This window comes from Thunnus maccoyii, chromosome 11 (genome assembly GCF_910596095.1).
Source record: "Thunnus maccoyii chromosome 11, fThuMac1.1, whole genome shotgun sequence".
Classification (NCBI taxonomy): Eukaryota; Metazoa; Chordata; class Actinopteri; order Scombriformes; family Scombridae; genus Thunnus; species Thunnus maccoyii.
In genome coordinates this window covers 12,782,777-12,795,378 of record NC_056543.1, presented here as the reverse complement: position 1 = coordinate 12,795,378, position 12,602 = coordinate 12,782,777, and the positions used below count along the sequence as shown (strand labels likewise).

The following is a 12,602-nucleotide window of genomic DNA, read 5'->3' as shown; positions in this document are numbered from 1 at the left end:
GCATTTAAAAGTTTATCTGAAGCTTATATGAGGCTTCAGCAGTCTGAGTTAGTCATACCAAGTGGATATCTGCCACATTTACAGTCTTTATCACATCAAATTCCCACTTTGTGTTTCCCTTTTGATCCGCGGTGGAAGTATAATAACAAAAAGAGGGACTTTGGCACTAAAAAGACTGTAACGTTGAAGGATATTTACTTGATTTGACTCATTTGGGCGACATATTGGCGTCATATAAACTTTAAGTATTTTTTTGGAGGAGGACTGTGGGTTTTGGCCTCCATTATTTATACTGTAAGTGCATCATGAAGAGGTTTTCTAATGGCCAGTACAAACAGGAGGAAAGATTAAGGAAATAAATCCTATTTCAATGTTTACTTGGATACCTGACTATTGTTTTAAGACAGACTTGGAAAAAAATGTAAATCTTTCCTTTATCTTTGTTCAGATCAAAAATAAATGAATAAATAAAAAAAAACACACTGAGAGCATTGAAGGATGAAGAAAAGTGGGCTTTGCTCTGCCCTTTCTATCACCATTATCCTTATTTTCATTAATAAAGTTTGCAGTTAAATAATTTCCAGACAAGACAAGGTTTATAAAACTTTGCAGCCTGCCGTGTCATCGTGTTTTATTCTATCTACAATAGCTGAGAAGACACTCTTAGAGCAATTAGAGAGAAACAAAGGTGTTAAGTTGTGGGCAGGAAAACCAAAACAATGAGCTGAAAGACACTTCCTCTGTAGAGCTGCAGAAGCAGGTGATAATTCTGGGTGTTGTTCATTTCGAGCGATCCCTTTCACATACAAGTAGTCATGTGATCCATTGATTATACACTGTTAAAATGAAATAACTGAGCAAATTAAATACAATAAAGTATTTCAGATTCCATCAAATGACCACATGGTTACTGTATCTCTCGTGGGGAAGGGATGTGTGTGTGTAACACTACTAACAAGTTCCCCTTTGGACCTTTTTTAGGCTGGTGACATCACCAACAGTGACGGCACAGGAGGCAAATCCATCTATGGCAGCAAGTTTGAGGACGAGAACTTTGACGTTAGGCACACGGGCCCGGGTATACTGTCCATGGCCAATAGAGGGCGTGACACCAACAACTCGCAGTTCTTCATCACCCTGAAGAAAGCCGAACACCTGGACTTCAAACACGTGGCTTTCGGCTGGGTGCGGGAAGGCATGGATGTAGTGCAACAGATGGGGGAACTGGGCACAAAGGGAGGCGTGCCCGCAAAGAAGATTGTCATCACAGACTGCGGACAGCTCTAGACATTTTACAGCTTGGTTTAGGTTATAAAATTCACAGTTTGGTTTAGGTTATAAGATTAAGGACTTTGGATAATGATGTGTTCCCTGTGCAGTGCGTACCCTCCTGCTGAAACTGAATCCATAGTCATTAAGCATCTGAGAATTTAACACTGATCATAGGACTACTGGTCAAGACCCTTCATCACAGACACTTGACTCCGGTAGCTTGGGATGAGAAGTTATTTTGCTTTTCCTGTTGTGTATTCTCAAATGGGGAAACGTGTGTGTGAGGAGGCATTTGGAGCAAACATAGCGTACTTTTTGCTCTGTTGCACTTGTATCTAAATCATTGTCAATAAATTCTCATAATTTGTTTATTTTGTCTGTATAATTGTACATGGACTACTTTTTTAATGTTTGTTTTTTGTTCTTTTGTGTTGCATGTGCTCAGTTTGAACATGCTGGTCCTCTTCATCCGCTCCACTTTGGGGATTTATTTTTTTTCTCCCCTTTTTCTGAAGAAGTCTTAATCATAATGGAAAGATGAGATCCTTTGAAAGCACTCTGGTTTTGTAACAGCGCCCCTGCCTTCTCTCCAAATGCTGCCACTGTGTACTTTTTACTGTAGGTGTCCCCCACTGATTTTTTTCTTTGTGTAAGTGGATTTCACAATGTGCAGATAATTGGACTTCTTACTTTCCCACATAGACTTGAGTCATCTCACTGTGTTGCTCAGTGGATGCAGGGTGGGTTGATGGTGAAGACATTAATCTGGTTCAGGTTTTACATAGACGATCCATTATAGTTTGAGATTATCACAGTTTAAAGTTGAAATGGTGCGTGTTGTACCAAAATAATATGCTGATAAAGGACAAATAAAGTTGCTTTACAAGTAATGGATGGCTGCAGATTGAAAGGTTATTTAAATGTTTTATGTTTATTCATGCTTAGAACAATAGAAACATGTATGGTCACTGTTTTATTGATTTTTACTTTCTAAATGTCTATTTGTAACCTCATCGCAGGCGATAGTCGTCATGTGAGCATGTTATGAGAGTGTAATTCATTTTGCAATCGTTTCATTTGAAGGTTTTTGTTTAGGAATCCTCGTTAACTGGTAGATAATTTTTATAGATGGTTGACAGTACTTTTATCACAATATATTTAATTTTGACTCATTTTAAGCCACTAAAGGACCAGTGTGTAGGATTTAGTGGCATGTAGCAGTGAGGTTGCAGATTGCAAGCAACTGAATACGCCTCACTCCCCCTCCAAGCGTGTAGGAGAACCTATGGTGGCTGCAAAAAACATGAAAAGCCCTTTCTAGAGCCTGTGTTTGGTTTGTCTGTTCTGGGCTACTGTATAAACATGGTGGGCTCCATGTAGATTTAAAGGGCTCATTCTGCTATATCTAGTAAAAAAGTTGATCTGAAGCTTATATAAGGCTTCAGCAGTCTGATTTAGTCATATCAAGTGAATATCTGCCACATTTACAGTCTTTTTAGCATCAAATTTATTCTTTGCATTTCCTCGGACAGTGTTTCCTTGTTGAGCTGTGGTGAAAGTATAGTAACAAAAAGAGGGACTATGGCACTAAAAAGACTGTAACGTTGAAAGATATCCACTTGATGTGACTAATTTGGACAGCTGAAGCTTCATATTAGCTTCAGATAAACTTTTAAATACATTTTTGCAGAGAAGAACTGTGGATTTTGTCCCCGATCACTTACATTGTAAGTGTATTATGCAGAGATCTTCTAATGGTCCGTATTGTTTTTATTGTATTTATTGGGACAATGTACAGTTTTAAACATAAATGTTAACATTTGATGCACTGCACCAGAGTTAGCTTTAAAGCTAATTTTCATCAGCAGTCCCTTACAATTAAAACATATAACAGCACAATAACAAACAGTACAAAGCAAAAAAAACACACACAGGACACATTACACAAAATACAAAGCCACACACAACAGCACACCACATACACCCTCGATGTCAACCAGAAATCAACAAAGCAAGCATGTCAAACCACAAGCAAGATTATTTTAGATGACCATGAGATCAAATCCAGACTCAGTGGCCACAGAGCTGAGCAGCCATCAGCAGATTGTATGAACAGGAGGAATGATTACAGCAAGAAACCCCTGTTTCAATCTTAATTTAGACACCTTAGTATTGTTTTGTTTCAATACAGACTTCTAAAATTGTGAAGCATTAATGTGGTGTGAGAGAGAGAGATGTAGTACCTATTACGGCCACAACGTCGAGGTGGCAGCAGAGCTCAGAGGCAGGGCCGAGCGTCGGTGACGTCAGTAGGATGTAAATAGACGGTCCTGGGGCCTGATCGTTCTTTTCCCTCTTCCGCGCTGTTGGGGCGGCAAGCCTGCACCCTGTCTCTGGAGGATTTAACACCGAAGCAGCAAAAATGATCATCTACAAGTGTCTTATCAGCCGTAAGGATACATCTCTTGTTTACTCTCTCGTGTTTATCGGGTAGCGCGTGTAGAAGTCTTTCTGGCTGTGTTAAACATGGTAGTAAGAGAGTTGGCCAGGCTAAGCTAACTCGTGTTAGCAAGCCAGATGCTAACCAAAAAAAACCGACAAGCAGCCGGTCTGTAGAGAGTTAGCCACCCTGTTGGCTAACCGGTGAGGCTGAGGCCGGTTAGCTTGTAGCTAATAGCCGAGGTTTAACTACCGCTAAGTTGATTTAAAGTGCGGAAAGTCGGTAGCGAAGAGCCACAAAGAGAAGCAGACGGTGTGGTGATAATGTTAACGGCGGTTCAGGATATAAATGTGCCGTTAGTAATGAGACAGTAACGCGGTGCATGTGGCCTTTCGGCGTAATGAAACGTTAGCTGCCGTTTAATTCAGAGAAATGTCTGACTGGCTCTCTTTTTCTCCCCTCCTCGTTAGCATTAGCATCGGTACCAAGATAAAGTGGCGAGAAGCGGCCTTTTCTATGCTATGATTTAATGTGTTAAACTCGTGTTTAGAGCCAGATGGTGTTTCTTTTCTTCTTAGCAGACTTAGCACGCTGCCCAGGATGTTTGTTTCTTGTGGTGAATGGGGCACAGCAGAGGGAAGCCTGGAGGATCGCTTTGTGATTTATTGATGTTTATGATTTAAAAAAAAAAATGATGATCATAAATAAAATTGTCTCCTTCCGCAGAGGACGAGATGTTCTCGGACATCTACAAAGTCAAAGTGTCTGAAAACGGCATCTTCTACGAAGTTGAAGGAAAGGTGAGTCAGTGGTACATAGGTAGATGGTTGGACAAATGCTACTCAAATACTCACAGGGGTTGTGAAAAAAATTAAGAGGCCGACGTTTTTAAAACGTTATTATTCATGAAAGTAAACCAGAACCACAGTGGGCCTATATTGACTGAGGCCTGTTAGGCTGTTTATAGCAGCTGTTACAGTAAAAACTATAAAACAATTATGATCTGAAATAAAATGATTAAGAAACTTGAACTTGATCCCTGCGTTTGTAGGAATATCTTAATCTGTTTGTTTTTTTAAAGTTAACTCATGAAATAGTGTGATGTTTTCACTCTGAGGGATGTGATGTTATGCCTTGTCCTTTCACCCATGCAAACACACGGGAGATGTGATCACATACAACAAAACAAAATGTTAAATGCCAATTTAATGTGCCAGAATTAAATCCCCTAACACTCCTTTCAGTACAATACATATGTTTGTGTATAGAAGTGTCATTGATACACATCCTAAACACCAAGCAAAGCTGAGGTGCATCAACAACTTTGAAAACCAGTCGTTTGAAGAGGATGATACACGTGTTTACTTACAAATAAAACACTGTACAGACTTAAGACAAATAAATACGGCAACACATGCTACCCAGTTCATTTTTAAGCAACCTGAGTTTAGTACATTTGTTCTTAAAAGTATTCTGCGTACTAGTTGTACAGAAGTTTTGTGTTCTCTGGCCATCATTCACACGTCTGAGTCCAGGGAACATAATTCACTCACAGCTTGTGTAGCTTTTAAAAGAAGATGTGTGTGTTTTTAATTGTCATACAACTGTTTTGGTAGTTAAACTTACTTCACCTGAGATGACATCTGTGAGTCATGTGATCAGCATTCCTTTTATGACTGGCCACACCTGGAGTGACATGAATGGCATTGACTTTACATGACTTCACCATGAACTGTCAAGACTTTTTTATTTATTTTTTAAAGGGAGACGTTGAATTATTGTACTTTAACCACATAAATATGTTGTGAAATTGTGATTGAGGGTGCGTTTTGTTAAATGTCAACGTTACTCTTGAATTTAGTTAAACTACCAGGATATTTTTGCGAAAGCCAAACTTGATTTTGACAGATGCAGTGAAGTTAGTCCTCATACTGTTAAGCCAAACATAGCTATAATGAATTGACCTTCCAGTGTACATCCATCCTCACTCACAAATCACCCTCATCATCATCTATCCTCTTCTCACCGTGACCTATGAAATTTGTTTTCCACCCTCTTTTTTTTTTCTGCGTCTAGACCGTCACCAGGACAGAAGGCTTCGATGACGCTTTAATAGGTGCCAACGCCTCCGCTGAGGAAGTGTGCGAGGCCAATGAGTCGTCCTCCGTCTCAGGCGTAGACATCGTCCTCAACCACAAACTGCAGGAGACGGCCTACGACAAGAAGCAGTACATGGTATACATCAAGAACTACATGAAGACGTGAGTATCAGCGCTGGGTGGAAGCGGAGACGACGGGTTTCTTCTCGCATCTCCGCCGTTTAAACGCAGAACAAGGTCATGGTCAAATATTGTGGCCCAGCAGCAACAGCTGATGGCTCTTTTTAGTGACATGAGTAACACGTTTTGGTCAGCATTCATTAATCACCACTTGGTCAGGAAAATTGATCAGTTCATTCCTGTAACGCTGCCACATGCTGACAGGTGTGAAATGTTTAGATATTCTGGGCTTTTAGATTTCCAGTCGCAGTCCTCAGAATCCTGAGTCTGAATACAGTTTCAGGGAGTTTTTAAAAAGTGTAATAGATTTCCTGTGAACAGTTTTCAAGGAATAGTTTAGCCCTGCGTTATGGGCAACATAACGCAGGGGTACAATACAAGTTTATGCAGGGCGAGTTAATCAGTCAGTCACTGCAATAGACATGCAGAACAGCGAGCGCAGTGTATCTGTGCACAGCATCAATAATCCTAAAACACTGTGTTGCATGTACCGGGCTGCTGATGCTGCACATCATCATGTCTGCCCTCAGACCAGATGTGGTTTAAAAATGTAAACCGAGGGTAGATGCATGAAAACAATTCAATCTCAACTGGTCAGAACAACATGATGATGATGATGATATTTAGGACTGGATATCAGCACTGAGCTTTTACGATTTGGATGACTCAGTTGCATCAAATGCCAACACAGCATAACGTGATGCTGCAACTCGGGACAGCTGCCAATGCAAAGTTGTATTGGTACATCTCCAACTGTCACTGTACAGATTTGTCACTTGTTACATCAACTTACCTACTTTTTTTTTTTTTTTTTTTCCCTTAATGTCCAGCATCAAGGCCAAACTGCAGGAAACCAACCCAGAAAGAGTGGAGCGCTTTATGGCAGATGCCCAAAGTGAAGTTAAGAGGATCCTTGGAAACATCAGCAACTACCAGGTAGCTATATGAAGCCACACATCACAGCTTAAAATAGCCGAGGTCGGATGTCAGTCCTGAGATATGGATAGACGTTTAATCGGTTGTTCATGGGTAACGTGCTAATGTGTGAGACCATTTGCATCAATTAGCAAGAAAGCAAGCAAAGTTTATTTATATAGCACCTTTTCACAAACACCAGTTACAAAGTGCTTCACAGTCAAAGAAATAAAACAAAATCAGAATAAAGAAAAGGAAAGACACAAGTAGAGCAGATAAAATGGATAAAAGATAAAATGGCACATCTTAGAATTACAAGTTCTCCTAGTATTTATTTTTAAAAAAACAACAGGTTTGACCTCCCTACCTGTGTGGATAAACATTTTATTTCAATTCTTTTGACACAGTCCAGTCCTCTGGCTGCCGTTTACATAACATGAAGCTTGCTCATAAAACACAACGGATCTCAAGCAAGAACCACTCGTACCAACAGATTCACACTGAAATGGCTAAATTTCTTGTACTTCAATTTTTTCCCAAGGTACGACCTAAACTCAGAAGTTGTCCAGACCTGTTCTACGAGTAAATAACACAGCATGAGGCCCGATGATGTTTCTGTTAATAGAGACCCACTAATTATTAAGTAATGAGAAAGGGCACACACTGTAAACCAGCCAATCACTGCCCCGCCATCTTCCAAACTGCACCCTGTTGGTTTCTCATGGTTGTTTTATGCGACTAGTATCTCTGAGAGAACTGAGCTTGCACTATTTTTTTTTTTTTTTTTTTTTTTTCTATTGTCCTCTGACCCGCTGTCATTTCTCCCTGCAGTTTTTCACAGGCGAGTCCATGGACCCAGACGGCATGGTAGGTCTGCTGGACTACCGTGAAGACGGCATCACACCATACATGCTTTTCTTCAAAGACGGTCTGCTGGTGGAGAAATGTGTAAGTACTCTGCAGAGTCTCCGAAAGAAAAAAAAAAAAAACATCACAAGAGTTTCTTCTTCTTGAGTCATTATGCCGTTTATCATTAATTTATCAAAGCGTACGTCAAACAAGTCGTGAATGTGTGCTGTCTGTATTTATCAAACATGCACTTTAACAACTCGATGCAATGAGAAACCATAAATCTTTTCTGTTCTACATCAATCTGCTTGTGCGCTCAGAGGCTCATTTACATAAAGCAGCGGGAGGCAAATCTGGTCCTCCAGAAAAATGATTTGGCCCCCTGAAGTTTTAATGTGTGAATTCTAACATTGTTTAATCTATTTGAGCGTAACAGATTTATTCTAAACGAACCCAAATAGGCAGCAGACGAACAGGAACGGTGCGTTGATGCTGTTTTTTTTGCTATCGACGTTTCAAAGGCAACACCAGCGCTTTCAGTCAACCATAAATGAAGCGTTTATCGTGTGTCGTTAACAGATAAAAATAACGTCTCTAGTTTCAAAGTGCAACACAGAACATTCACATATGAGTCACTAGTAGCAATTAGTTTCAGATTAAGCTGTGACTCTTAGTCTTCGGTTACAAGTGGTGGAAAAATGAAGAATACAGGCTTGTTTCCAAAAAAAAAAAGATCCTGAAAAAAGTAAGCAAAAGTAGCAAACAGGGGAAATAAAGACAGAAAACGTAACAATGAGGTCAAAATACTGAAGCATCCCAGGAGCAGCCACGTGGGACAGTGATTGTGGTAAATAATTGAAAATGTTTCGGTCAAAATGGCAACATCTGCTGGGCAGCTACTGGTATTACACTCGTATGGATGAATGAAATCTGAGGTTGTGATGAAACAGTAAGAATATAAGTGGTCTTACTATTAAAACTGATCACAAAACCAGTGCGACACCAGCTGCAACGATTACTCAATAAATAGAAAATTAATCTGCATTATTCCTGTATGTAACTGGTGTTTATAGTTTACATTGTGTTCTACAACGTTTACACTATTTACACACTTTATTTGTTGCCATGCAATTAGTTATCAGGAGGAAAATGTATTTAGACCAAATGATTTGACTTAAACAATTTTCAGAGCTCCCCAGTGTTCACAATCTGAGGGCTTGTCTGAGTTGATATTGCGCCAAAAATATACTGTGAGATGTCAAACTTCCTCTTATTTCATAGCTGAGTACCTGAGATCACCTAAATAACAACTCATAGGTTATGTTAGTTTTGGCTCAGTTTAACATGTTGTAAAATTGAGGGTTTGCCTCTTTAACTAGAAGTACTAGTAGATAAAGTATTAATGTGTATCCCTCTTTCTTTTTTCTTCCAGTAACTACCTGGAACTACATCTGCTTTTCAACTGGCCACTGCTTCCTGAATCCCCCTCCTCCCCCCCAAAGAGCAGACAGCAGGAGCACTATTTTGCATCATGCCTGAACGGAAACATTCTTCTATATTCACATCATGGCCCTCAACACCACACCCAAGGCTGGATGAATCAAACATGATCAGTCACTGAATACAGTTTTTAACTTTTTTCTTTTGGCTTTTGCAGTGTTTGATTTTTGTCCCAGGATTAGCCCAGTTTTTTGTAATTAAAAATAAAAGGCAGGACAGTGAGAGTGGAGGTCAGACTCTCCCAGAAAGGTTTTTTTCTTTTCTTTTCTGCCTGTCGTCACAGTGTTTTAGCAATGATCCATAGACAGGTCGACCACCTCAGACCTCTTTGTTTGGGTTTTTGGTTGCATTAAATAAAATTCCATCATCCTTGAAAAGACTTCTGGTTTAATTTTGAAAATAAAATCTAGCACCACCACTTTGTTTTTGCTGTATTTTTGTGGGGAAAACCTTGTGTGTACATATTCAAACAGGCAGCTTTTGGGTTTGAATTTCAAATTAGCGGAGAGTCGTTTTCACACTTGTGCTTTTTAATCTGGTTAAATTGAGCTCTGGTTGGTTTTCCTCCTCGGTGCAGGTCTGAACACAGTAATCACACTCAAGTGCGCAGACCGAAACAACCATACAGAGAAAAAGTCTGACTCACGAAAATACAAAGAAGATACAGAATTCTGACAATTTGCAAACTACCATCTCTAACCTTTACCCACCTCTCTGACAATGTTAGTCATAAACATTATTACCGTCCTTAAATTCTCACTGTACCTAACATCTTACAGCACAGCTAACATGCAGGGTTGACGCTCTAGAGTAGCGCTGACAGAAAAAGACAATTAACTTTGGGGAAAAATGGTGACGATCGAGTACTTTTCCACTGGCGTCGGTGTTTCAGGGTATCTGCAGCAGACCTGCCAACCCTGGATATGTCTTTTTTTTTTTTGAGTACCACTTCGGCAACCTAGATGCTGTTCATGCAATGAATTGTACATTATTTGCATAAATGCAGCAGTCATACAAAAAAGTTAAAGATGCACTGATATGAAAATTATTGATACCAATAACATTGTTTACAGAAATATCTGCAGATGCCAACACTGATTGTCTGTTTGTCTTTCACCCATCTAAACATAACTCACCAAGGAACACAATTTCACTGAGCTACACACTAAGCTACTACTGCTGCATTTATAGTGTATATTGTTTACACCTCCACAATAATCAAACTTTTTGTTGCTTTGTGGCTATGGTGAAATAAATGTTTTAGAGCTGGTTGATACAACTGTTCTTATTATAGGAAGGCTATTACTTACTGGTATGATGACCTAACAATACAGGCTGAACATGAACATGGCTGTTGAAACTAAAAGCAATCATATCCCTCCTTACATATTGTACTTAATTTGCAGTTGGGGGAGGGGTGTTTCCTTTCCTTGACATTTTCCTCAAGTAAGCAAAGTTGTAGATGACACAGTGCCAACACACACACACAAACACACTGCTCGCTCTCAGTTCTCTCCTTCAGGATCTCATGGTGACTTTTCCCTTCTTCCTCTCCTCACTTCAAATGACTCATTAAAAGTTATCATACAACGTAAACCGTCATTTTTTAATTGGTAGGAGAAGAAACGATCACACCAGCTTAATGTCTCGATTGGTTTGGCTAATTTATTTTTTTATCTGTTGCTTAGATGTGAGACAACTGGCCTGTTTTGAAATCTTAAAGTAACAACTCGTACCAGCGTACTTTGTCAAAATGCATACAGGTCGGCAGGTCTTAAAGTCTTACATATGTATTTGGGTTTCTTCAAAAAAGGCCTTAGAAGGCATTTAAAAGTCCTAAATTTTGTTCACAAATGTCTTAAATAATTGTCTAGCCTGCCATAATTTTAGCAAAATTAGTTACATTAGTCATTAGTTATATTATTGGGAATTATTGTTATATACTGCCAGGAAGTAATGACAAAAATGTAGTAAATAATTCTAGGCCTATGTGGTATTAAAAATGTCTTTAAGGTCTTAAATTTAAGTCTGCAGAAACCCTGATTCAGTGTTATTAGTCTTAAACCTTTTTTAACTCGATCATGTCTGTTGCTTCACTGATCCTTTATTTCTGAGTTGGCGCATTTAAAACAATCCAGTTATTGATGATTGACTTGTTTGTAACCAAGGAAAGATCTTTTTGTTCTTTGAAGATACTCAGCTGAAGTAATGCAGATCTCCAATATACATGATTATGGTGACAGTTGACTCTTATCGGTGTGGATCATTTGATTTTGTTATGACAAAGATCTTTTAATTTTATTACAGTCTCACACAACATGGAGCAGAGTTCCTTCAGCAGCGCATTTTATACATTTACTGTCATCCTGTAAAAAAGTTGAAGCTACAAGACTGTACATAAAAACGTCAGGGTAGAAGTTAACTACAACTCCCAAGGTGCATTTCAGCAAGAAACAGCCAGTCACCGATCTTAAAATTAGATCAGATGCTTCTAATTTCCGGGTCACTTTTGAGTGAATTCAGCAACCAAGTGTTTTGAATTCAGTACGCACTGATTTGCACCAACAGCTTCTTCTCCATAGCAACAGCCGCTGAGGCTCATGGGTATTGTAGTATTCTTAGCTGAATGCCAAAATCACACACAAGTGAAGTCTGTTTCCCCCTCTTGAACAGTTCTTCCCTCCGGCTCTGTCCCAAATGGGGCCAACTGGCCTTAAAGGATGGATTCAAAATATTTCAAGTGTCTCAAAACAACAGTCAGGTGACATGTTTTTTTCTCGCTGTAATCATTCATTCTGATCAGACTGGCGATTAAGATCCCTTCATAATGCACTCATAGTCTAATTGATGGGGGACAAAATTGTGTTTTCCTGTTCAGTAGCAGTGGCAGTAGACGTTGAAAGACGAGGACTGCAGATTTTGTCCCCCATCACTATATTGTAAGCTCATTTGGAGGCGATCTTCTAACGGTCAGTACGAATAGGAGGAATTATTACACCGAGCAAAACCTGCAAGACCTGAAATATTGGTCTTGACTGCAGCCCCAGTGATAATCATACCCAGCAGTAGCTCTCTTTCATTTAAAGGTTAATTGTGAGGTTAAATCAAATAAATGTTGAATTTCTGCCCTTTAACAGAGGGTGCGGTCAGACACTCAACATACGTTAAAATTAGAAAAACACAACAGAGGCAGCAGCAGGTTTCTGTCCTGTGAGATCTATTGAAAATATAGTTCAAGGCTGTCCACAGTTGCCATGGTTACAGCACCAGAAAGGTACAAATTCATTCCTGCTGTTGAAATTTAGTGGCTTGCTTCATTTGGGGGAGGATGTCTTTATTTGTTGAAC

General features: G+C 39.4%; 2 protein-coding genes across 2 annotated transcripts in view; both read left to right on the top strand.

Moving 5' to 3' along the window:
• Nucleotides 1-2,162, top strand: part of ranbp2 (RAN binding protein 2) — a 30,848-nt gene extending 28,686 nt beyond the window's left edge. Inside the window, exon 29 of the mRNA XM_042427034.1 lies at nt 982-2,162. Coding sequence (XP_042282968.1) covers nt 982-1,287 — 306 coding nt within the window. The 3' untranslated portion in view covers nt 1,288-2,162. The remainder of the gene's footprint in view (nt 1-981) is intronic.
• A 1,451-nt stretch (nt 2,163-3,613) lies between these two features.
• tpt1 (tumor protein, translationally-controlled 1) lies at nt 3,614-9,673 on the top strand. The gene is made up of 6 exons (XM_042427035.1): nt 3,614-3,722; nt 4,439-4,512; nt 5,789-5,973; nt 6,822-6,927; nt 7,738-7,854; nt 9,188-9,673. The coding sequence occupies exons 1-6, from the start codon at nt 3,695-3,697 to the stop codon at nt 9,188-9,190; spliced, it is 513 nt and encodes a 170-aa protein (XP_042282969.1). The 5' UTR covers nt 3,614-3,694; the 3' UTR covers nt 9,191-9,673.
• Nucleotides 9,674-12,602: the final 2,929 nt, after the last annotated feature.